Source organism: Delphinapterus leucas, chromosome 3 (assembly GCF_059928025.1).
Source record: "Delphinapterus leucas isolate spDelLeu-1000000601 "Yukka" chromosome 3, BTC_Dleu_Yukka2, whole genome shotgun sequence".
Lineage (NCBI taxonomy): Eukaryota > Metazoa > Chordata > Mammalia > Artiodactyla > Monodontidae > Delphinapterus > Delphinapterus leucas.
Genome location: NC_143131.1, coordinates 44547391 through 44574111, shown reverse-complemented (window position 1 = coordinate 44574111; position 26721 = coordinate 44547391). Strand labels below are relative to the sequence as shown.

Sequence of the window (26721 nt, the reverse complement as noted above, 5' to 3'; positions counted from 1 at the left end):
AGTATTAGAAGCAAACCAGATCTTAAGTCAGTGCTTTTTGTAACATGACAAACATAGAAAATGATAATATTTGTACAGCATAATTGGGCAAAAAAATGAGATGATGTGAAGAGACTAGGGGCCAGGGCCACACCAAGTTGTGGAGGCTCACCCCAAAGGTTGGGGGTATCAGCATCTTGACACACACACAACTCACTGACAGCATACAATTAAGAAGCCCTGCTCTAGATCACCCAGGAACATGGAGTAGGGAGAAGGGGAATTGCCAATTACAGAGCAAGTCTGGAAGGAAAAAAAGGGAAGGTCATGTAGCAGTCTTGTATATACTCTCCTATGTAGCAGTCCCTTACTTTCTAGCCACCTCCTAGCATATCAACAAAATAGTTCAAACTCAGTAAATCCATAATCTTAATAAGTCACTGCTGCTTCTCTCTCTTCATCTGCTCTCTTACCATAAAAGAAAAACACTGTTGATATACTACCTCTAGAGACAAGAACCCTCTCAAACCTTGAGATCATCTGCAAGTCTTAATGGTCAATCATCCTTTACACTCATGAAAACATATTCTGAGTGCCTCGTGTCAGGCATACATGGTACAAGGCACTGGGTGTATAAAGATGAATGTGATGGTCTCTGCCTCTGAGGTGCTCATATCAGGTAGCATAAATATAATTATATTAAAAAATAATTACTATAACCTAAAATATTTATATAGGTTAATATTTACATATTTTAATTATTTAATGATTTACTATAATAATCCAGTGTTACAATAGTTAATATCTATTGAACCTAACTATATTCCAAGAAACATGAAAAGTGTTTTAAATAGTTTCTTTCACAAGATACAGGATTCTTTCACAAGACTGGCAGGAAATGGATGAAATGATGTCTGTTAAAGAGTCTTCAAGTTTGAAGCTTGATCTAAGGAAGCAGCAAGCAAGAATGTGAAAAAATGATGACTAGGGAAAGGCACTCAATGCATAAGAAGACACAAGGATAAATAATGAGGAGGAACAGAATTTGGCTTGTGTGGCTGATAGGAAATAGTCTAAATAAGCCAGAAATACATCGGTCCAGGTAAAAAAGTGGCAAATGAGGCAGAAGTTGTCTTGTGTAAAAGAATTTGAAAGTTGGTTAGTCTGTGGAGATGGAAAGACATGGGAGGGTTTGTCTTAAATAAATGGCTATAAAGATCAGACTTTGTTTTGGAATTTTTACCAGCATAAAAATGAAACTACAGGCAGGGAGACAGGTTAGAAAGAAAGCTACTACCAATGAGCAGAGGGAAACTGAAAAGGACCTAAAATACGGTGGGAAATAAAGAAACTAATGAATATGAAATATTTTAGAGATAACTGCCAAGTTGAACACTTTTGAAGGGCAGAATTAAAGGACTATGAGGGAGGAATCAACATGATTCAAAGAACTCTGGCTGCCAAAGACCACAATGCCAATAAGGAAAACTGGAAAGGAAAGAGGGAGCTGAAGAATAGGTTCAATTTTGGACTTGATGAACATGAGTTACCGGTTAATTCATCTAAGAGGAAAAACAATCCTAAAGAGTTAAATCTAAAAGTCTGGAGCTGAGGAGAGAGATTAAGCATACAAGTAATAATTGGGTTGTTTGTTTTTGATATTAAATTGTAGAAGATCTTTACATATTTTGGATATTAATCCCTTATGGAACATATCATCTGCAATTATCTTCTCCCAACCAGTACATTGTCTTTTTGTGTTTCTTCATGGTTTCCTTCACAGTACAAGACAAACCACCCAATTTTTAAAACTGGGCAGAGGACCTGAATAGACAGTTTTCCAAAGAAGACATACAGATGGCCACCTGGCACATGAAAAGATGCTCAATATCACTAATCATCAGGGAAATGCAAATCAAAACCACAATGAGATACCACCTCACACCTGTCAGAATGGCTATTATCAAAAAGACAAGAAATAACAAGGGTTGGCAAGATGTGGAGAAAAGGGAACCCTTGTGTACTGCTGGTGGGAATGTAAATTGGTACAGCCACTATAGAAAACAGTATGGAAGTTTTTCAAAAAATTAAAAATAGAACTATCATATGGAGCAATTCCACTCCTGGGTATATATCCAAAGAAAATAAAAACACTAATTTGAAAAGATATGTGCACCCCAATGTTCACAGCAGCATCATTTACAATAGCCAAGACATGAAAACCTAGGTTTCCATCAACAGATGAATGGATAAAGAAGATGTGGGGTATATGTATATGCAATGGAATATTACTAAGCCATAAAAAAGAATGAAATTTTGCCATTTGCAACAACATGGATGGACCTGGAGATTATTATGCTTAGTGAAATAAGTCAGAGAATGACAAACACTGTATGTTTTCACTTATACGTGGAATCTAAAAATAAAAGGAACAAATATAACAAAACAGGAATAGACTCACAGATACTGAGAACAAACCAGTGGTCACCAGAAGGGAGGGGGCTGAGAGAGGAGTAAAGGAGGCGAAGAGGATTAAGAGTTACAAACTACTAGGTATAAAATAAATAAGTTAGAAAAATGTAATGTACAGTACAAGGAATATACTTCATATTTTATAATAACTTTGTATGGAATATATTCTACAAAAATACTGAATTACTACACTGAGCACTTAAAACTAATATAATATTGTAAACCAACTATACTTCAATCAAAAAAGATACAGGTAATAAGTTTGGGAGAGTAAACAGGTACAAGTGCAAGCCAAGGAAATGGATGCTTCAATGGTTCAGTGAATATGCAGAATGAAAAAAGTGGACTTTAGACAGAATAATAGGCAACTTGTAACATTTAAATGCAGACAGTAAAGCAACTGAGAAGTCATCAAGAACTCAAGAATATAAACAACTCAAGGTCAGGAACTCTATCCTATTTATCATATAGCCCCAGGGCTTATAATCAAATATGGCTCATAAAAAGTCCTCAACAAATACTACTGACGGTAGTATACATTAGTCATTTGGGCTGGCCAATATCTGGCCAAACACTTCCCTATTTCAGGGTAAATTAAAAAAATAGATGGGACTTCCCTGGTGGCGCAGTGGTTAAGAATCTGCCTGCCAATGCAGGGCATACAGGTTCAACCCCTGGTCCGGGAAGATCCCACATGCTGTGGAGCAACTAAGTCAGTGCACCACAACTACAGAGCCTGTGCTCCAGAGCCTGCATGCTTCAACTACTGAGCCCGCGCACCTAGAGCCCGTGCTCCACAACAAGAGAGGTCACCACAATGAGAAGCCCACACACCACAACAAAGAGTAGCCCCACTCGCCACAACTAGAGAAAGCCCCACGTGCAGCAACGAAGACCCAACACAGCCAAAAAACAAAAATTAAAATTAAAAAAAAAAAAATAGAGTGGCTTTGTAGCAGCAGCGGCAGCGGCGGCTGGTCTCCAGCATCATGAGCGGCTTCAGCAGCGAGGATCACGCCACACCCTTCACCCTCGAGTACTGAGTCTTCCTCAAAAATGAAAAAGGACAATATATATCTCCATTTCATGATATTCCAATTTATGCAGATAAGGATGTGTTCCACATGGTGGTCGAAGTACCACGCTGGTCGAATGCAAAATTGGAGATTGCTACAAAGGATCCTTTAAACCCAATTAAACAAGATGTGAAAAAAGGAAAACTCCATTATGTTGCAAATTTGTTCCCTTATAAAGGATATATCTGGAACTATGGTGCCATCCCTCAGACTTGGGAAGACCCAGGACACAATTGTGAACACACCGGCTGCTGTGGTGACAATGATCCAATTGATGTGTGTGAAACTGGAAGCAAGGTATGTGCAAGAGGGGAAATAATCAGGGTGAAAGTTCTGGGCATACTGGCTATGATCGATGAAGGGGAAACTGACTGGAAAGTCATTGCCATTAATGTGGATGATCCTGATGCAGCCAATTATAATGATATTAATGATGTCAAGCGGCTGAAACCTGGCTACCTGGAAGCTACTGTGGACTGGTTTAGAAGGTACAAGGTTCCTGATGGAAAAGCTGAGAACCAGTTTGCTTTCAACGCAGAATTTAAAGATAAGGACTTTGCAATTGATATTATTAAAAGCACTCATGACTACTGGAGAGCATTAGTGACTTAGAAAACTGATGGAAAAGGAATCAGTTGCATGAATACCACAGTGTCTGAGAGCCCCTTCCAATGTGATACTGATGCTGCCAAAGCCATTGTGGACGCTTTACCACCACCATGTGAATCTGCCTGCACAATACCAACAGACGGGGATAAGTGGTTCCATCACCAGAAAAACTAAGGAAATTTCTCTGGAATACAAGTTGATATTGCTGCATCCTATTCGTCTGAAAGCATTAGATGCAAAAGTAGTAACTTTTCCAAGCTTTAAATTTATAGAACTAATCAATCAAATTCTGCTGTGACCAATGCAATATATCCATACTGTTATCCATCTAAAAGCATCTTTCATATCAACTAAGATAACTTCCTGCTTAAATATCAAGACAGTTGTAGTTTGGAAGTCATCTGTCAATAAATGTCCAAGATAAGTACGTACTGGATGTATATGTTTGCCACGTGTTAGGATATAAATAAAAATAAATTTTAAAAAATTTTATTTGTTTATTTATTGTTGGCTGTGTTGGGTCTTCATTGCTGCATGCGGGCTTTCTCTAGTTGCGGCGAGCGGGGGCTACTCTTTGTTGCGCAGGCTTCTCATTGCAGTGGCTTCTCTTATTGCGGAGCACAGGCTCTAGGTGCTCGGGCTTCAGTAGTTGTGGCACGTGGGCTCAGTAGTCGTGGCTCACGGGCTCTAGAGCACAGGCTCAGTAGTTGTGACGCACGGGCTTAGCTGCCCCACGGCATGTGGGACCTTCTCGGACCAGGGCTCGAACTCGTGTCCCCTGCATTGGCAGGTGGATTCTTAACCACTGCACCACCAGGGAAGTCCCGGAAATAAAATTATTTTGTTGAAAAAAAAAATAGATAGGCAGCAGGAATATTACCTGCTAATTAGGTAGGTATTGACCCACCTAGTATTAATTACCTATGATGATGATGGGAATGTAGATACCCCATTTCAAATTTAAGACACCATTTAAATATAAGAAACTATTCTTTTATGTACCACTAGGAAAGAAAAAAATCCTGGCAACTGGCCAAATGCTTTATTACGATTTAGACTTTTTCCTCAGTAAAGAGCTCTTTTTAACTTTATACAAAGACTTTTAAAATCATCTAATAAGTAATACAAATTGATAGTGTTTGACCCCACATAACATTCTATCAGACCAGGGGATCCACTTTCAGCAAAGGTGGTATTGCAGCAGGTGCACAACCATGGGGTCCATATCATACCACAACACCCAGAAGTTGCCAGCCTGACAAACTGGAACTGTCCACTGAAAGAACAGCTAAAGGGACAGCTTGGAAGTGATTCTTTATGAGGATGGAATATCATTCAGTAGGAATCAAAGATCTTCATGTGGTACATGGGTCTGTGAACCAAGGGATACAAGCAAGGGTGGTCCACATATCATCCATAACTTCCAGTGACCCACATGGGAAATCTGTGCTTCCTACCCCCACTACAAGTATAGGTTCTGCAGTTTTGGAGGCCTTGGTTCCCAAAGAGAGAATGGTTCCACCAGAGAAAACAGGAAGAGTCTTACTGAACTGTAAGCTAGACCTGCTGCATGGGCATTTCAGGTTCCCTGTGGCCAAGGGATCAGCAGGCAGGAGGTAGAGTCACCACTCTAGCAGGAATGTGTCATCCTAATCTCAGAACTCACAGACCACACAGTACGTGGTATGATACTCAAATATCTGTGGAAATTGGTATATAAATTTTCCAACACAAGCACAATTCCCCCAAGCTCTATTATTTGGTTTGAGGAGAAGGCACAACAATAAAAATAATTTCATTTAGTAAGCACTTATTAAATCCTAGCTAGGTGTTGCACTCATGTGCTCACTCGCTCTCCCTCCCTCCCTCCCCCTCTCTCTCTCTCTCTCTCTCTCTCTCACACACACACACACACACACTTTAATAAAATGTGATGCTAATGTAAAGCCAGGAATTAAGGTAAGAAACAATGAAAAATAGGGTAAACTTCCTGGAAATACTTCTAAACTACCTATGTTACAATCTTAAATTTAGGATTAAATAAAGTAAATCTCTCAAAAATAAGATATTCACAGTATTTCTCCTGCTATAAAAGCATCAAGTACATAGCAACTACTTTTAAGAAGAAAAAATTTACCTTTGAATTTCTTCTGGAAAAGTTGCGCTAAACATAAGGGTCTGACGCTGTTCCTTTGATGGCATTCCTGGGCAGGAAATTAACTTCTTCATTTCTGGTCCAAAACCCATATCCAGCATGCGATCAGCTTCATCCAAAACTATATATTTGACTTGTCTGAGACCAATCTTTAAGGATATTTTCAAGGGTGAGGGCAGAGAATGCATACTAGTTAATGTATTAAACTAAAATATTCTCTACAACTCCAACTATTAATATATTCTTAAGGATGAAGATTAGAAATAAATGCATAAAATGAAGAGAACTGTTATGTTTAGGTACTACTATCAGTGTTTATTTCAGTTCTCAATTTTGCCTTATGTTATAAAACATTTTATAAGAAAGAAACCAAAACATCTAGATCAGTACTACACAATACACCTTTCTGTAATTACTTAAAAATTCTGTATCTTCACTGTTAGCCAGTAGCCACATGCAGCTAATAAGCACTTGAAATGTAGCTAGTGTGCCTGAAGAAATGAATTTTTAATTTTATATCACTTTGACATTTAAATAGCCACATGTAGCTAGTGACTACTGTATTGGACAGCACAGATCTAGACTATATTATCTGATAAAGTCAGACTCTTTAATGTAAGAAATAAAATTTCTTAACAGCATGACATATTCAAATGTCTTGTAACTGCTAAACTTATTTCTAACTCCTTTAAACCCTTAATAAATCCCCCATTCTCTAATCACTCAGGAACAACTGGGAAACTTTTCTAACCTATCATGGATACTTAGTGCTAAAAACAGACACACATTTGCAAAAAGAAAAGTTATTTTGGTACCCCAGGGAAGATGTTTAATCAAGGTGGATTTCTCTGGATACTCTTAATAAGTATCTTAAGAAAAGTCCCTTTATGCAGAAACAGCATGTTTTGAACAATCCCTTTAGAGAAGGGCCTTAAAAAAGCAGATCAGAGTCATGAAAGTGAACTCAAAATATTGATACAGAGATGTAATACTGTGGTATGTGAATACCAAAAAGAAATACATAGCCCTAAAATCTCTTTCTGAAGACAGAAAATTAATAGTCCTGGATAATATCACTCCCACACCTAAAACAGAAGACAAAATTACTGATGCCACAAAGGCTTTCTTTCAGGAAAAAAAATTTATTTCATCAAGACATATATGAAACTAGATAAAAGCACTTATTACATTTCTCTCCCAGTGTAGTGGGGTATAGGATACAGATTCTGGAATCAGATCCAGATTCTAACCCTAGCTCTATCACTTACTAGAGCTAACTGAGAGGTTTAAAATAAATTACATAATCTCACTAAGCTTGTTTTCCCAAGTATAAAATGGAAAATACTATTTACCTCCTATTTTCATTATTTTAAGATTTATATGAGAATGCATTCAAAGCATCTGATGGGGGCCTAATATATAAATGGTGCTGTAATAAATATATGTATCTTTATACCAATCTCTCTCTTCCCCAAACAAAAAAAATTATTAATCAATACCACAACTTTGTTATCCCTCTAGAGCCTACCTTTTCTTTACGTATGATATCCATCAGTCTCCCAGGAGTAGCACATAATATATTACAGCCTTGTACTATTTGTCGAATGGAATGCCCCAACTGGGTTCCCCCATATATAGCAACAGCTCTTACACAAGTCCTATTAACAATAAAAGTAAATGTCGCTTTCTAGTTACTTGAAAATTAGCCATTTGTTTCTAACAAGATGTAAAATGAAATCCATAAAGGAAAAGCTAATACATTCAACATAATTTTTAAAGTATTAAATTCTTCCCAGAAAGAAGCTGAAAAGCTGTGAGAAAAAAATATTTGCAACCTGTCTGATAAAGGGCTCTTCAAAAACAATGATAAACATGACCAACACTCACGCAATAAGCCAAAAACATGAACAAATGGTTCATAGAAAATACAAAGGTTTTTAAACACTTTAAGTTCAACATTACTTTTAAAAGCAAAATAAATGAAGACTAACAACATTTTACCTCAAGTATGATAATACCATGTTATCCGGGGCATAGGGAAACTGGCACTCAGGAGGATAAACTGATACAACACAATTTTAGTCTCTATTAAAATTTTAAAACATATCTTTTTCCCAATAAATTCACATCTAGGAATTTTCCCTTCAGATGTGTCCCCACACATGGGTAAAGATGACTGTAAAATAATATTCACTACTAACATTATTTTTAGTATCAAAAGATTGAAACCTATCTAATTGTCTAACAATAAAAGACTTAAAATTATAGCCCACCCATACAAAGGAATACTGTGCATTCATAAAAAGGAGTACAGTTCTAGAGTAAGCATTACCTCCAACATACACCACTTTTAAAAAACAGGGTGACAACAAGCTTAGTATGCCACCATTTGTTGAGAGAATTAAAGTGCATACATGTGCACCAGCTATTTCTACAATAATTCACATAAACTGTTAATAGTGTGTAAACTCTGAAGAGGAGAATTAAAGACAAACATTGATACTTTTCAGTTTTTTGCCACAAAAATGTTCCAACAAATATCCATGTACTAATATTCATTTTGTGCATAATTATCTGAATTTATCATACATATGCTTTCGTTTTTTAAAAAAGAAAACTGTTATCTTTTACTTGATTTAAAAGCCTGAAGTTGGGACTTCCCTGGTAGCACAGTGGTTAAGAACCTGCCTACCAATGCAGAGGACATGGGTTTGAGCCCTGGTCCAGGAAGATCCCACAGGCCACAGAGCAACTAAGCCCATGCAGCACAACTACTGAGCCTGCGCTCTAGAGCCCACGCACCACAACTACTGGAGCCTGCGCGCCTGGAGCCCGTGCTCCGCAAAAAGAGAAGGCACCACGATAAGAAGCCCACACACCACAACAAAGAGTAGCCCCTGCTCGCCACAACTAGAGAAAGCCCGCGCACAGCAACGAAGACCCAACACAGCCAAAAATAAAATAAATAAGTAAAACTTTTAAAAAATTTACTGGAAAAGCTTTAAAAAAAAAGTAAAAATAAAAGACTGACGAGCAACATACTACATGGGGATCAGCAAGAAATAAACACTGGTATAAGCAATGTACACCTACTTTTTCCAAAAGATCTGTCAAGCTTGACATTAAAGGGATTTTAATAATTTTAATTTTTTCTACTCTCATTTTAAATAAACTGATTTATACAAAATAAAAGGTTAAGCTTCTATACAGAGAAAACTCTAAAAAATTGTAAAGAAAAACACTAATATCCCAATAGATAAACTGGTAGATAACAAATACATAATTCACAAAAGAAAATGTATAAAGCGTTCAACCTCTCAATAACCAAATAAATGAAAAAAAAAATGAAGATACCTGTGGTGGTTTTAAAATATGTACACAAATTCTTCAATACTCCTTCCTTTAAATATAGATCCTAACTCCGCTCCTCCATAGGTGTGTACAAGGCTGGCTTCATAGGTGTACAACCTGTGCAGTTATACAGGGTCTCAAGCTTAGAAGAGCCCTGTGCTTGGTTTAATGCTCTATATTTGCTGCTTAAAATTCATAATTTTTTAACAAAGGACCCTGCATTTTCATTTTGCACTAGTTCTAGCAAAATATATAGCCAGTCCTGAGTTTGGGCTAGACTTACTGACTTGCTTAGTAACTAACAGAATATGGCCAAAGTGACTGCAACTGTTTTATAAAAGTCATAGCAACCTCCTCCTTGCTCTTTCTCATTGACCACTCAATCTAAGGGAAGCCAGTTGTCATTTCCTAAGGACAATCAAGCATCCTTACACAGAGATCCAGTCAAACCTTCAGATGACTGCAATCCTAGCTGACATCTTGTCTGCAACCTCATAAGTGATCCCAAGTCAGAAACACCCAGCTAAACTGTTCTGCAATTCCTAACCCTCAGAAACTGTAAGATAATATTTATTGTTTTTTTTGTTTTGTTTTGTTTGTTTGTTTTTACAGTACGCAGGCCTCTCACTGTTGTGGCCTCTCCCGTTGCGGAGCACAGGCTCAACAGCCATGGCTCAGCAGGCTCAGCAGCCATGGCTCACGGGCTCAGCCGCTCCGCGGCATGTGGGATCTTCCCAGACCAGGGCACGAACCCGTGTCCCCTGCATTGGCGGACTCTCAACCACTGCGCCACCAGGGAAACCCGATAATATTTATTGTTTTGAGCAACTAGGTTTTAAGGTAAGCAGCAACAAATAACTAATACCAAATACTGGCAAAGTGTGTAGTGAAATTGGCATTCTCATATACTGCTGGTAGAAGGCAAGCTTTAAAATAAGTCCATATTCTTTAACATTAAATTTATAAAAATCCCTAAGAAAATACTTAAAACATAAAAGTAGAAAAAATTTATATAGCAAGCTGTTCATTACAGCAAGAATTATTTTTATTTATAGTAGCTCCAAATTAGAAACAACCTAAATCCCCCAAAATAGAGAAATAAAATACATACACATGGGCAATCTTAAAGTCATTAAAAATTAGGTCTGGTTGTTAAATAAGCAGTTATCCATTTTATTAAGTTACGTGTAAAAGAACAGAAAATTATTAGGAACACCCTAAGTTCATTTTTTAAACATACATTTAAAAACTACCAGAAGACACACCAATATGTTCACTATTGTCTTATCTATTTCTATTATCATCTAATTTTTAATAAGAATGTTTCTTTTTAAAATAAAGAGATTCCATAAACAAGATTATGAAAAAGTAAACTTCAATCAATTACATGAGTGCATTCTTATTCATGCACTGTGTTCTTCCCAAAATAAGTAAGAAAATTCTCTAAAGAAAAACTTGTTTGTGAGTGGCATTCTAGATGTACTTACCCAAAAGAAAATTTTCTGGCTTCCAAATAGATCTGACTGATCAATTCTCGGGTTGGTGCGACAATAATACACTCTGGTTCCTGCAGCTCTTTAAAACAACTGGCAGTTACTCCATCACGCATCATATGAGCCAAAATTGGCAAGAGAAAAGCTGCCTAGAAGTTAAATTCCATAATTTACAAATGTATAGTGCATCATCCTTCTCCCTATGGCAACCTATTCCTCATGTCTTCATATCCTTTAGCTTCTTCTTTCATCTTTTTGGTAAATTTAAGATGAGAAAGGAAAACTATTTTTATTTCCATGAGTTTTTAACATTTAGGTCTTCATGCTCATATTATACAGTATAAAATGTCTGATAATGTTAATCTACCCTATGAAAATATCTTTTGTTCTTTTTTTAAAAAGCACAGCCATAGATTCTAAATAAACTTATTTTTAGAGGTTAATGCAGCATGCAGCATTCATTCTAAATGACTCCTTTTGGGGTAGAAATAAAATTATCAGAATGCATGACAAAAGTGGTCCACGAGCAGAGCAAAACTTGGGAAATCATTCATTTGGATTACTAAACATATCACCCTTATTAAAGTTACATGTGGCAAGAAATTTTGTGCTATAGTTTTCTCATTAAACAAATAAGACACTAAAATCTACCTCCAAAACCACATTTAAGTCACACAACAGCTGCTGTATTATACAACTCACTTATTTTCCCTTCAACTCTACTATGGAAGCTTTTTAAGACTAATACAGTATGAACCAAGAGTCTATCATCCTGGAAATGACAGTCTTTAATACTCATCTCGTGGAACCCTATTTAATAGACAAACCCCACAGTTTAGTCCTAAAACCAACCTGGTCCCATCAGTTCTTTTAGAATTAGCATAACCGGAGGTCACTTCATACTAAGGATCAGGTACAATACCTACAGCTATTTCTCATTCTCTTGACTCCAAAACTGTATCAACTGTATTACATAAATTATTTTTTACCTTTCTCTGTGGCTTATAAACTTTGGTGCTTTGACCCTCAATCATTTTGTTTTAGATATTATGTTGCACAGAAAAAGCTGACCACACTTAGAGATTAAAAATCTATGAACTACTCTGGAAATAGTTCAAAATTCTTTCTTCAGAAGCACACAAACCTCAATAAAACCAGAAATCAGAAGCAATGAATATTTATGACAGTTCACTGAAATCTTCTACTTGGGAAGAACCAAAGTTCAAAAAGTAGCAGTTTGCATATGGGACAGAATACATGCAGGAAAGTGACTTACAGTCTTTCCAGACCCTGTCTGAGCACAAGCCATCAAATCTCTTCCTCCTAGTATAATAGGAATACTGTATTTTTGCACAGGAGTAAGCTTAGTATAACCAGCTTTAGCAATGTTGCTATTCAGTGTCTGACAAAGATTAGCTTCTTCAAAAGTCTAAAAAAAAGCAGGTGGCAGTGATTAAATTCCATATATCATATACAGGTCATTCCATAAACATATTCTATTTGAATTAGTTTCAAGTTGTTAATTCCACTTTATATACTAGGTTAACTTTACAAATATGCCCCCACTCAAAAGTAGTATCCAGAACCTGTATGTTATTACTTGATAGAATTAAGGAATATTCCATATAGACAGTGGTTCTAGAAACTCTTTTCTGTCCCCTTAAAACCTGTGAGATACAAATAACTCTAATCAGTAAAAATGGTTCATTACCAACAAGGGACTCTGGGCTCCCCCACTCTTTAGAAAACCACTCCCCTAAGACACACTTTCTCACACACTTAGGAAGCAGAAATCTTGATCTCTAGGAAAAGTATCCTTTTTAGTGAATTTAAATAAAGTTCTCATCCTGGTTTGGGGAGGTGGGGAGGAAATATAGTACCCTCCCTTTCAACATAGCAATTAATTCTAATGTAGGTGGTAGTCATGGTTCTAAATTTCCAACCTAAGACATCAGAGAATAAGATGAAATTTTTGTATTCTTTAATACCAACTTAAAGAAATGTACTAAGTTTTTAAAAACCGAAGTTTGCTACACAGTCATTATAGAAACAATTATTACACTGACCAGAATTGCTGGTGGTACATCATGTCCAGATACTTCTACAAGAATAGCATCATATTTGTCAAAGTTTATGCCTGTCTGATAATGTGCAAAGATGGAGTTCTCATCCTCAGGTGGAGGAGGTGGTATGTAGGTCACTTTTGGTCCTTAGAATTTAAAAAGAAAATTTACATTACAAGGACTAGAATAAAAATAAGAGGGAAAACATACAAAAACTGACAAACTCAAATTTTAAATACTGTAGTAATTCCCAATGTTTACCATTAAAGTTTTCACTTCAAATTTTAAAAAATTAGCTGTTTTTAAATATTCTGTATTTGTATTAAAATGCAATATACACTCATGTGGATCACACAAAAATTAATATACCTTGAGTGTCACCACTTTCTCCTCCTTTAGCTTCTGACTTCCAAGAATCTTAAAAGGAATCAAATTGAAAAACAGATAAATGTTTTTAAAAATTGAAGGGTAAAAGAATGCTCACTATAAAAATCAAATACCTTATCTAAAGTAAAACTTACTCTTTCCAGAGCCTGTAATTACTTCTTCATTTAAACCTTTGTAACCACCTATTAAAGAAATCCACAAGATACAGTCAAGATACAAGATACAAGACTATGCACATTTTTCTTTTCATTGCTTATCTTCAAAGAGAAAAAGTTCTGAAAATGCATAAAGTCCCTTCGTACAAATAATACTTGAGACAACTAAGATAAATAGAACCCTGAACATTTTGTTTCCTTAGCATTCAACATGCTGATTTTATGCAGGTTACACTGTTATAACATATTAGTATTCTTTCGTTTAAACTGTTATGTCTCTTTCCTAATCCCTATATTCCTCAGCAAAGGAATATATTTTCTAAAAGGAACTAAAAATCCATCTTTGTTGGGATGTCCCCACTACAACCCATAGGTTCTATGATTTGCTAGGACTCAGAATACAGTCATAACCATGGCTGTGACTTATTACATAGAAAGGATAGGGAGCAAAATCAGCAAAGGAAAAAGGTGTACGGGGAAAAGTCCAGAGAAAACCAGGCAATCAAGCTTTCAAGAGTCTCTCCCACTGGTATCACACAGGACAAGTTGTGACAACATGTTGGAAATGCTGTCTACCAGAGAAGCCCATTAGAGGTTCAATATCCAGGGTTCTTATGAGGTGCTGATAATGCAGGAACCTTCTGCCTGGCATGTACCAAACTTCCAGACTCCCAGAAGAAAAGCAGGTATTCGGCATAAACCACACAGTTGTACAAACTGTTTAGGCACAGTGAGCCACTCACACCAGTTAAGAGTGGTGAGAACCCTAAATCCAAGTTCTCAGAAGCCAGGTAAGGTCCAACCTTATAAGCAGGACTTTCAAAGAACAGCAGTCAGGTCTGCCGTGTTGACTCTTTTCTATACACTATCTTTCTGATCTTTAGACAAGGAGTCATCTATTGTGCCACTTTCAGGTACTACCACAAAAAAAGAACAAGGACTGCATTAGATTTGAAAGGCTAACTAGATATAGCATCTTTACATGTGAGCTAATTTTCTTGTCCTGTATGTCCATAGGTCTTGAAATCCTTTTTCAAACAACATCTGAGCATTTGTAGAAGATACGGTTTAGCCATTAATAATCTTTTTCTATAGTGGAGAATCCAAGAATCCAAAGGAAGGAAGTGGGGACTAATAATGATCACTAAGAATTTTTCAGAGACATCAAACAAGCTTTATGGTTTTACTAGTCTGGAAAACATTTCAACTTTTATGTGACATTTAAATATTTTTAACTCTGAAAAATTTTTTCATAGTATAAAATCATCTATACTGAACTTTCTTTATCCCCTATGCCAAGCCAAATAACTATCTCATAAGAAAAAACATTATTTTAATAAGAATTTATACATATAGATTACATCTCAATCTTTAACATCTGCATGGTATCTCCCATTTTATGGTTATATCATTTATTAAACAGACTGATGAGTTTTTAGGTGATTTTCAGTTTTTACTTATTATAAATGAAGCTGCAGTGAACACACTTTTACATGTATTGAGCAAATACACCTACAGTATGTAATTCCTATAACAGAATTGTTGGATTAAAGAGTAGTAGTAAACAACTCCCCAAAACTGGCTGTGCAAATGCATACTCCACAAAGTGTATAAAAGCAGCAACAGTTACCTTTAACTTCAAAAATTAAGCTTTGATTACAGTAATTTTAACCACTTACAGGTAAACCAGATAAGAACTCACCTCGTCCACTTCCACTACCACTTCTGCTTTGATAAGTGTCACCCTTACCTGTAAGGCATTGTTTTACAGAAGATTTAGAGAAATCACAGCTCCTCCTCAAGCACATAAACCATATAGCTATTTCTTTTCAAATACTGAGTAATTACTCAGGATTCTAGTCCCTTAATCCACCCATCTCTTAATTCTATACTTAAACCTTTTTCTCATTTGAACATTTTGTTTAAAGACTTCATTTTTTTTAGGGCAGTTTTAGGTTCACAGAAAAATTAAGCAGAAAGTACAGAGATGTCCCATATACCTCCTATCCCCACACCTGCATGGCCTCCCCCCATTATCAACATCCTCCACCAAAGAGGTAATTTGTTACAATTGATGAACCTACACTGACACATCATAATCACCCAAAGTCCATCATTTATATTACAGTTCACTCCTGGTATTATACATTCTTTATGTTTGGACAAATGTATAATGGCATGTTTCCACCATTACAGTATCATACAAAGTAACTTCACTGCCCTAAAAATCCTCAGTGCTCTGCCTATTCATCCCTTCCCCCAACCCCTAGCAACCACCTTTTTTTTTTCATCCTTCTTCTTATAGTTTTGCCTTTTCCTGAATTTCATATAGCTGGAATCATACAGTATGTAGCCTTTTCAGATTGGCTTCTTTCACTCAGGAATACATATTTAAGGTTCCTCTATGTCTTTTCATACCTTAATAGCTCATTTCTTTTTAGTACCACAGTTTATTTATCCACATTTCAACATTTTTTGTCAATAATTATGTTCCTTTTTTTCACTTTCTCCTCAAATCCCCTAACTCAGAATCCTTTCTTTGAAATCAAAGCAAACTTCATTTTCCTCCCTCCAATTAAAAGTATAATTTATAACTCAAATTAACTGGTAGATATGAAAGAAGAAATAATTCACAGAGCACAAACTTTGTAAGGGAGGCAAAACTGTCCATGTATTTTTGCCTACAAATCTAAAAAGCAGAGAAAATCATGAGCCAATCTAGTACACTTAAACATATATATTAGGTTTATTAATCCTAGAGCTAAAAGCAAATGTGAATGATTAATATTCAGTAATAAATTCTATTTCTCACCTACACCAGTTAATGCTGATCTTCTAGAGCCAAAAATGCCACCAGTGTGCTGGGTCCCCTCATCTTGTTCATATTTGCTATCTAGATTTACAGATAATAAATTTAGATTATGTTACTTTTAAGAAGCTTTTAAATCATGCAGCAAAGAAAAAAATCAACTTATGGTGCCATAATTTAAAAAGATGCAGAATAATTTAAATTTAACAGGAATTACAGTATTTTTCTAAGAAGCACACAAAAGGATTTCTCCACAAATTATTTCCTTCAATTACAAATTACTTCCTTAAAATTTTTATTTTATTAAAATTATTCTATAAAAGTAGTTAGGGTCAATACTACACCAAAATATGATATAAGCAAAAGTTAAATTACCTCTGAAAAATAGCACGGTTACTGCCCCCAGAAATTTCACATTACATAATCTCACTGCTTATTCTCCAGAAAAGCACCCCTTGCACCCACAGTTCCCAAATCAAACTTCATCAGTCCTGAACAGCAACCCTCCAGATCCCTTCACTTTTTTTAAAGTGACAATTCACTAATCCACTATACATCTATTAAATCATTATTACAATTTATGTTTTTAGCTTCCACTATTCTGTCCTCCTCTGTTAAGTGACAAACGCATTCCAACAGTGACTTCAGAAAACAATACCTTAGCACCAAGGAATGATGACTGGTAGAATTTAGGTAGAAAGCCACATTGGTATGAAAGAAGTATAATGGGACGCAGAGCCATAGAGAAGGCCACCTATTTGTAAGGTCAGCCATCTTTATCAAAGCTCTAAAATGCTTCACAGTATGTAATATTAAAGAAATGAGTCACACACACTGGTAAAAAGATTCATATATTCCCACTTAACCTGTAAGGAATTACATGTGTCTAAAAAATAATATTTTATACAATATAAGTGATATGTACCAACCACTATGCTTAACTATTCTCATATAATCATAACAACCTTATATGATAAGTATTATTTTTTATCATTTCTTTCGTAATAAATGAACACACTATTTGCAATCCACCACTAACTTGGACTTCCTAGAACAAATCCTCCACAGCAACCTCGGAAACTACCTCTTCCACCTCTTCTGGATGACCCTGAAGCTTCTGAATCATTTCCATCTTGACAGCCTATAATATTAAAACATACACACAAAAACAACACAAAACAACAAGAAAGAAATACCAGGGACATGGTGGCCAAGTTAATTCAAGTCTTGCATAATTCAATGACTTTAATATTTTAAGCCATTAACAGACAGTTACTAAAAAGAAACGCTGTATGTGACCTATAAATGTTCAACTTCATTAGTATAAATAGATATACTACAGTATTTTAAAAACCTGCTACTTGCTTTGGGAATAAAAACTAAAAATGACCAAAAGGAAAAAATGACAGTTGTAAAACACTCAAAGTTGCCACAACTGCACCATTAACAGGGTATTTCCACAATCCATGGAAAGAAAAAGTACTTACCATAAGTTTAGTGAGGTTACTGAACCTTCAATATACAAAAGTTAATTGTATTTCTATACACCAGCAAACAAAATGAAAATTATTAAATGGTATGTATCACTGATATCAATGAAAATGGCAAAGTAAGGGACTCCAAATGCTGCTACTCCAAAGAAGAAAAAAAATTGAAAAAACTGTCAGAATTAACATTTTCCAAACTGAAAATTCAACAAGGACTTGCATCAACCCAAGGAACACTTTTTTTTAAAAAAAAAGGCTGATTCTTGGTAAGAGCAGTGATTTTGACCACAAGGCTATGAGACTAGATATCAATTACAGGAAAAGATGTGTAAAAAATACAAACACATGGAAGCTAAACAATACACTACTTAATAACGAAGTGATCACAGGAGAAATCAAAAAATACCTAGAAACAAATGACAATGGAGACATGACGACCCAAAACCTATGGGAGGCAGCAAAAGCAGTTCTAAGAGGGAAGTTTATAGAATACAATCCTACCTTAAGAAACAGGAAGCATCTCGAATAAATAACCTAACCTTGCACCTAAAGCAATTAGAGAAAGAAGAACAAAAAGAAACCCCAAAGTTAGCAGAAGGAAAGAAATCATAAAGATCAGATCAGAAATAAATGAAAAAGAAATGAAGGAAACGAGAGCAAAGATCAATAAAACTAAACGCTGGTTCTTTGAGAAGATAAACAAAATTGATAAAACATTATCCAGACTCATCAAGAAAAAAAGGGTGAAGACTCAAATCAACAGAATTACAAATGAAAAAGAAGAAGTAACAACCGACACTGCAGAAATACAAAGGATCATGAGAGATTACTACAAGCAACTGTATGCCAATAAAATGGACAACCTGTAAGAAATGGACAAATTCTTGGAAATGCACAATCTACTGAGACTGAACCAGGAAGTAATAGAAAATATGAACAGACCAATCACAAGCACTGAAATTAAAACTGTGATTAAAAATCTTCCAGCACGGCTCCCCTGGTGGCGCAGTGGGTGAAAGTCCGCCTGCCGATGCAGGGGACACAGGTTCGTGCCCTGGTCTGGGAAGATCCCACATGACGCGGAGCGGCTGGTACTGTGAGCCATGGCCGCTGGGCCTGTGCGTCTGGAACCTGTGCTCCGCAACAGGAGAGGCCACAACAGTGAAAGGCCCGCGTACCGCAAAAAAAAAAAAAAAAAATCTTCCAGCAAACAAAAGCCCAAGACCACATGGCTTCACAGGTGAATTCTATCAAACATTTAGAGAAGAGCTAACACCTATCCTTCTCAAACTTTCCAAAATATAGCAGAGGGAGGAATACTCCCAAACTCATTCTACAAGGCCACCATCACCCTGATACCAAAACCAGACAAGGATGTCACAAAGAAAGAAAACTACAGGCCAATATCACTGATGAACATAGATGTAAAAATCCTCAACAAAATACTAGCAAACAGAATCCAACAGCACATTAAAAGGATCATACACCATGATCAAGTGGGGTTTATTCCAGGAATGCAAGGATTCTTCAATATACTCAAATCAATCAACGTGATACACCATATTAACAAATTGAAGGAGAAAAACCATGGGATCCTCTTAATAGATGCAGAGAAGGCTTTCGACAAAATTCAACACCCATTTGTGATAAAAACCCTGCAGAAAGTAGGCATAGAGGGAACTTTCCTCAACATAATAAAGGCCATATATGAGAATCCCACAGCCAACATCATTCTCAGTGGTGAAAAACTGAAACCATTTCCACTAAGATCAGGAACAAGAAAAGGTTGCCCACTCTCACAACTCTTATTCAACATAGTTTTGGAAGTTTTAGTCACAGCCATCAGAGAAGAAAAAGAAATAAAAAGAATCCAAATCAGAAAAGAAGAAGTAAAGCTGTCACTGCTTGCAGATGACATGATACTACACATAGAGAATCCTAAAGATGCTACCAGACAACTACTAGAGCTAATCAATGAATCTGGTAAAGTAGCAGGATACAAAATTAATGCACAGAAATCTCCGGCATTCCTATACACTAATGATGAAAAATCTGAAAGAGAAATTAAGAAAACACTCCCATTTACCATTGCAACAAAAAGAATAAAATATCTAGGAAAAAACCTACCTAAGGAGACAAAAGACCTGTATGCAGAAAATTATAAGACACAGATGAAAGGAATTAAAGATGATACAAATAGATGGAGAGATATACCATGTTCTTGGATGGGAAGAATCAACATTGTGAAAATGACTCTACTACCCAAAGCTATCTACAGATTCAATGCAATCCCTATCAAACTACCACTGGCATTTTTCACAGAACTAGAACAAAAAATTTCACAATTTGTATGGAAACACAAAAGACCCCGAAGAGCCAAAGCAATCTTGAGAACAAAAAATGGAGCTGGAGGGATCAGGCTCCCTGACCTCAGACTATACTACAAAGCTACAGTAATCAAGACAGTACGATACTGGCACAAAAACAGAAATATAGATCAATGGAACAGGATAGAAAGCCCAGAGATAAACCCACGTACATATGGTCACCTTATCTTTGATAAAGGAGGCAAGAATATACAGTGGAGAAAAGACAGCCTCTTCAGTAAGTGGTGCTGGGAAAACTGGACAGCTACATGTAAAAGAATGAAATTAGAACACTTTAACATCATACACAAAAATAAACTCAAAATGGATTAAAGACCTAAATGTAAGGCCAGGCACTATCAAACTGTTAGAGGAAAACACAGGCAGAACACTCTATGACATAAATCACAGCAAGGTCCTTTTTGACCCACCTCCTACAGTGGAAATAAAAACAAAAATAAACAAATGGGACCTAATGAAACTTGAAAGCTTTTGCACAGCAAAGGAAACCATAAACAAGACCAAAAGGCAACCCTCAGAATGTGAGAAAATATTTGCAAATGAAGCAACTGACAAAGCATTAATCTTCAAGATTTACAAGCAGCTCATGCAGCTCAATAACAAGAAAACAAACCCAATCCAAAAATGGGCAGAAGACCTAAATAGACATTTCTCCGAAGAAGATATACAGATTGCTAACAAACACATGAAAGAATGCTCAACATCATTAATCATTAGAGAAATGCAAATCAAAACTACAATGAGATATCACCACACAACAGAATGGCCATCATCAAAAAATCTACAAACAGTGAATGCTGGAGAGGGTGTGGAGAAAAGGGAACCCTCTTGCACTGTTGGTGGGAATGTAAATTGATACAGCCACTATGGAGAACAGTATGAAGGCTCCTTAAAAAACTAAAAATAGAACTACCATACGACCCAGCAATCCCACTACTGGGCATATACCCTGAGAAAACCGTAATTCAAAAAGAGTCATGTACCAAAATGTTCATTGCAGCTCTATTTACAATAGCCAGGACATGGAAGCAACCTAAGTGTCCATCATTGGATGAATGGATAAAGAAGATGTGGCACAGGGCTTCCCTGATGGCACAGTGGTTGAGAGTCCACCTGCCAATGCAGGGGACGCAGGTTCATGCCCCGGTCCGGGAAGATCCCACATGCCACGGAGCAGCTGGGCCCATGAGCCATGGCCGCTGAGCCTGCGGGTCCGGAGCCTGTGCTCCGCCAACGGGAGAGGCCACAACAGTGAGAGGCCTGCATACCGCAAAAAAAAAAGAAAAAAAAAACCAAAAAATAAGATGTGGCACACATATACAATGGAATATTACTCAGCCATAAAAAGAAACAAAATTGAGATATTTGTAGTGACGTGGATGGACCTAGAGTCTGTCATACAGAGTGAAGTAAGTCAGAAAGAGAAAAACAAATACCATATGCTAACACATATATATGGAATCTAAGAAAAAAAAAAGGTCATGAAGAAACTAGGGGTAAGACAGGAAGAAAGACACAGACCTATTAGAGAATGGACTTGAAGATATGGGAAGGGGAAGCTGTGACAAAGTGAGAGAGTGGCATGGACATATATACACTACCAAACGTAAAATAGTTAGTGGGAAGCAGCCGTATAGCACAGGGAGATCAGCTCGGTGCTTTGTGACCACCTAGAGGGGTGCGATAGGGAGGGTGGGAGGGAGGGAGATCTAAGAGGGAAGAGATATGGGAACATATGTATATGTATAACTGATTTACTTTGTATAAAGCAGAAACTAACACACCACTATAAAGCAATTATACTCCAATAAAGATGTTAAAAAAAAAAAAAAAAGGCTGATTCTTGGTAAGAGCAGAAATTTTGTGGCATATTTTAACTTACCACAGTCCCATTCCCTGGCAATTCCACTTCTAGACATATACCCCAAAAATGCAAAAACAGCGACTCAAACAGATAACTGTATATTAATGTTCACAGAAGCATTATTCAAAACAGCCAAAAGTAGTAAGAAACCCAAGTGTACATCAACAGATGAATGGATTTTAAAAAGTACAGGAGAGGCCACAACAGTGAGAGGCCCGCGTACCGCAAAAAAAAAAAAAAAGTACACATACAATGGAATAGTAGTATTCAGCCATAAAAAGGAATGTAGTTTTCAGTTTCGTATCTCTGTCTTAAGTACAAATTGTTCCAAAACATGGTCCTTACCGCCTCTCTTGGAAAACCCTCTGTTCCGTGTTTGATTATCTTCACGGTCATTGTTAGACTCTTGAATAAAAATTTAACATGTGAATAGCATCTAAATAATTACTTTAGTATTTACATTAATGTAGCATCTAAGGAATAGCACTGTCACAAGAGAAATTAGTAAGAAAAAATAAAAATCTTTATAAGTTAAAATATGAACATTTTAATTTTTAAAATAATTGTAACCACAGAAATACAAAGACATTATTCAGTCAATTCCCTATACAAATCACCTAATATATCTAAATATTAAATGTTAAGCGTATAATTTGTCGAATTCTGAGCACAGCCAAAAAATAAGAATTTCGTAAATATCAGTTTAACTAGAAACAGTTTCAGAAATATCTAACCATTAAGTAGTGGGGATCTCAGAAATGCATGACTATTCTTCTTATAATGTCATTATTTCTGTAACTTGCCTTTCTTAATAAATCTGAGATGTCAGTGTTTTTTTAATATATGCAAACTTTCTCCCATTCATCTTAATGGAGAAATTGGGGGATATCCTGGTTTTCTGTTTTTAGTGACATTATCAAGTAACATTACCAGGGTTTCTAAATAGTGGTATGAGGATCACTACACTGAAGGCTGCCTAAAAATTATTAGTAAGTTGGAAAGAGCCCACCCCCAGAGATGTTTATTTTGAACGTGCAGAGTGACAGCAAGGAATGATTTTTCTAAATTAAAAAATTATAACTTTTACTAATAACTTTAAGCTTTCTAGAAGATTCCAAAAAAGCCATGTTTGGGAAATACCGAGATGGTTTCAAGGGATCTTTGTACATATCACTAACGTTTAGCACCTGAGAACTTTAGGTCCCAGTGATGACACAAATGGCTGAACAGAGTAGAAGCTATCAGTTAAGTTTCTGCGCAAAAGTACTAATCTACTCAATTAATATTGTTTTGTAATAAACAATGGCCCAGAGCTCTTGTTGCAGGCTCCTATTTGAGCTGACATCAACAACTGACAAATATTCCTGAAGAGCCATCTAACATCAAGACAACTTTCTTAGAAGCAAGATATAATATGACAAGCGTGCTGAACAGTAAAGAAAGAATTTTGGAAAGATTCTTGGAATAATAATTCTGGAATAATGATGATGTTAGCTAATATTTATTGCCTTACAGAAAAAAAAAAACCTATGAATTAATCTGGGGCCTGACAAGGAGAAAAAGGTCTCATATAATCTTTGGCCAACTGTTCTAAAACAAGCCCAAAGCTATTTTTACCACACTGGGAATTAAAATAGGCTGATGACATTAGCAGTTGGGTGAAGGGTACAATTACATTGGAAGAAGGGTGGAGGAAACCCTCTGTACTATTTTCGAAACTTCTTTTGAGTCAAATGATTTCAAAATTAAAAATTAAAAAAATAATTTCTGTAGCTTAAAAAATAAAGCCAAGCGCAAACAAAAATGAGACGATGATCCCAAGATCAGTTATAATCTATTAATTATATAAAAATAATAGTAATAACAACAAATAGAACTTAGTATCTGTCTGGCACTGCTCTAAATGAAGTCTGTTTTAACTTTTTAAGTCCTCACAAAAACCTTACGAGGTGGGTATTATCCTCAAATTATAAACAGAGAAAAAGAAATACAGAATTTTTTAAGATAATACAACTGACAGGAGGAGCATCCGGGTCTCAAATCCAAGGTGTCTGAGCTCCTTATCGCTATACTATACCAGCTAGGGGACATGAGATTGCAGAGAAAATAACCACAAAACACTCTATACATCTGTGTGCAGAGAAAAAGCTTCTATAATGATAGCAAAACCTGCTCCTGGGCTTGCCAACAACTGTGAGAGTGAAAGAAATTTTTAGGAATATGCATAGTTTTTTAGTTTAGGCGAACTAAAACTGAGAATAGAAGTAAATAAGGAAAGGAAGGGTGGGGGGGAGGGACAAGAGGGAAGAGATATGGGAACATATGTATATGTATAACTGATTCACTTTGTTATAAAGCAGAAACGAACACACCATTGTAAAGCAATTATACTCCAATAAAGATGTTAAAAAAAAGAAGAAGTAAATAGATCAAAGGAAGAAAGTAGACCATTCTGGAGGAGAGAAGTTCTCTCAAGTGCTGTGAGAAATTGGAATTTGTGCTCAAAAGCACTCTGGCTCATCACTAAAGAGTCAACTGGGGGGGAAGGAATGTCTTTGGTGAGTAGAAATGATCTTGAATACTAATTAAAAGTTGGAAAACTAGGACAAGGAGAAATGGAAAAGGATAAAAATGGTGATGTTTTTCTTCTCTCAAATATTAGTTGTATGTTACACATGTTTTCATTAAAACAGGATAGGAGAAAAAGCAGACAAAAGCAGGGAGAATGAGACTGACAGTAGTTTGGAGAAGCAGTCTTAAGTGATATATTAAAACCCCACCATGTTCCAAAAGGGTTTTAAGGTGATCAGGTCTAGGTTTGGTTTTGATTTTGAGAATCACAGTTAAGATCAAGTTTCAAATATTTAATGAAGATAGATGACATTTACTGGTTACCATGTATGTGTCTGGGACTAAGCTTCGTGCTTTTACACACATTCTCATTTAGTGTGCCTAACAAGCTATAAAATGAATCGTCTCCATTCTACAGAAGAGGAAATTGTGGCTCCGAGAAATTAAGCAACTTGCTCTATGTTATTCAACTAGCAGATAGCAGAGCAGGGACATGAAATAAAGTCTGGAACTCCAAAGTGTATTATGTTATAAAGATTCCATAGATCAGTGGTTACCAAACAAAAGAGGCATCAGAGTCACCAGGGATGCTTTTTAAATACAGGTTCCAGGGCCTCACCCAAATCTACTCAACCAGGCTCTCCTGGAAAAGTAATGTTAATTATTGTAGTCTACCTTATGGTAACATTACTCTATTCTCATCATTCTCTGTATTCCTCCAAACCAGAGTGTCAGTACCTTTGACAGAAATGTCTTTGATTTCAGCAGTGATCCACAGTCTCATGAACCTGAATAAAGACCTACATGTCTCAAACTATATTTATATATGAAACTGGAATTCTGATTCATTTTTTTTTCAGGCTAAAACCATTTTATTTTCCCACCAGTGATGTGATATAATTTTTATACGTACTCACCAGCATTTGATGTTGTCACTATACTTTAATTTTAGTTATTCTCTGATATCTCATTATGGTCTTAATTTGCATTTCCCCAATGGCTAATGATGTTGAGCATCTTTTCATGTGCTTCTTTGCCATGTGTATATTCCCTTCCATGAAATATCTGTTCCTGTCTTCTGCCTATTTTCTAGTTGGATTTTTTTAAGTTGTTTGGAGAGTTCTTTGTATAGTATAGATACAAGTCATTTGTCTCATATGGGATTTTCAAATATGTTTTCCCACTGTGTAATTTTAGTTTTCATCCACTTAAAAGGATCTTCTATGAAGCATTTTTAACTCATTTTGATGAGATTCAATTTATCAGTTTTTGCTTTTATTGATCATACTTGCAGTGTCAAGTCTAAGAATTATTCACCTAGTTCTAGATGCCAAAGATTTTCTATTTTTTTTTCTAAAAATGTCCTGCTTTTACATTTAAGATTATGATCCACTTTGACTTAATTTTTATGTAAGGTGTGGAGGTTTAGGTTAAGGTTCATTTTTTGTTTGTTTGTTTTTGTTGAGGGATGTCCAACTGTTTCAGTACCATTTTTTGAGAAGCCTATTCTTCCTTGATAGCTTTTGCACTGCTATCAAAAACAAGTTAAATGCATTTATGTCAGTCTATTTCTGGGTTCTCTATTCCATTCCATTGATCTGTGTATCTACCCTCCATCATTACTGCAAAATCTTGAAATTGGGTAGATTAATTCCTCCCGTTTTAATCTTCCTTCACAAATTGTTTTAGCTATTCTTTTTTTTTTTTTTTACATCTTTATTGAAATTCTAATTCTTGACTTGCTCTTTCTACTATCCTCTTTTTCTTAAGGAAGCACAGCATTCAAAAGTTGCACTTTATAGATTAATTAAGGCAGGTGACAATAGGCCAAATTAGGATGGCTGAACTCTTGGTTAAGGCTCT

At 36.1% G+C, this 26721-nt stretch overlaps 1 protein-coding gene and 1 pseudogene across 1 annotated transcript in view; one reads left to right on the top strand and one right to left on the bottom strand.

The window, feature by feature from the left end:
• The window catches only part of DDX4 (DEAD-box helicase 4), an 86025-nt gene that overhangs the window by 9854 nt on the left and 49450 nt on the right, over window positions 1–26721 (bottom strand). Inside the window, exons 7-17 of the mRNA XM_089908864.1 lie at window positions 22633–22692; window positions 17589–17690; window positions 16553–16633; window positions 15443–15490; window positions 13720–13767; window positions 13568–13615; window positions 13202–13344; window positions 12412–12564; window positions 11130–11284; window positions 7820–7949; window positions 6274–6440 (exon numbers count right to left, since the gene is read on the bottom strand). Of these exons, the coding sequence (XP_089764990.1) occupies window positions 6274–6440; window positions 7820–7949; window positions 11130–11284; window positions 12412–12564; window positions 13202–13344; window positions 13568–13615; window positions 13720–13767; window positions 15443–15490; window positions 16553–16633; window positions 17589–17690; window positions 22633–22692 (1135 nt within the window). The remainder of the gene's footprint in view (window positions 1–6273; window positions 6441–7819; window positions 7950–11129; window positions 11285–12411; window positions 12565–13201; window positions 13345–13567; window positions 13616–13719; window positions 13768–15442; window positions 15491–16552; window positions 16634–17588; window positions 17691–22632; window positions 22693–26721) is intronic.
• On the top strand, window positions 163–4598 carry LOC149749552 (inorganic pyrophosphatase pseudogene; annotated as a pseudogene).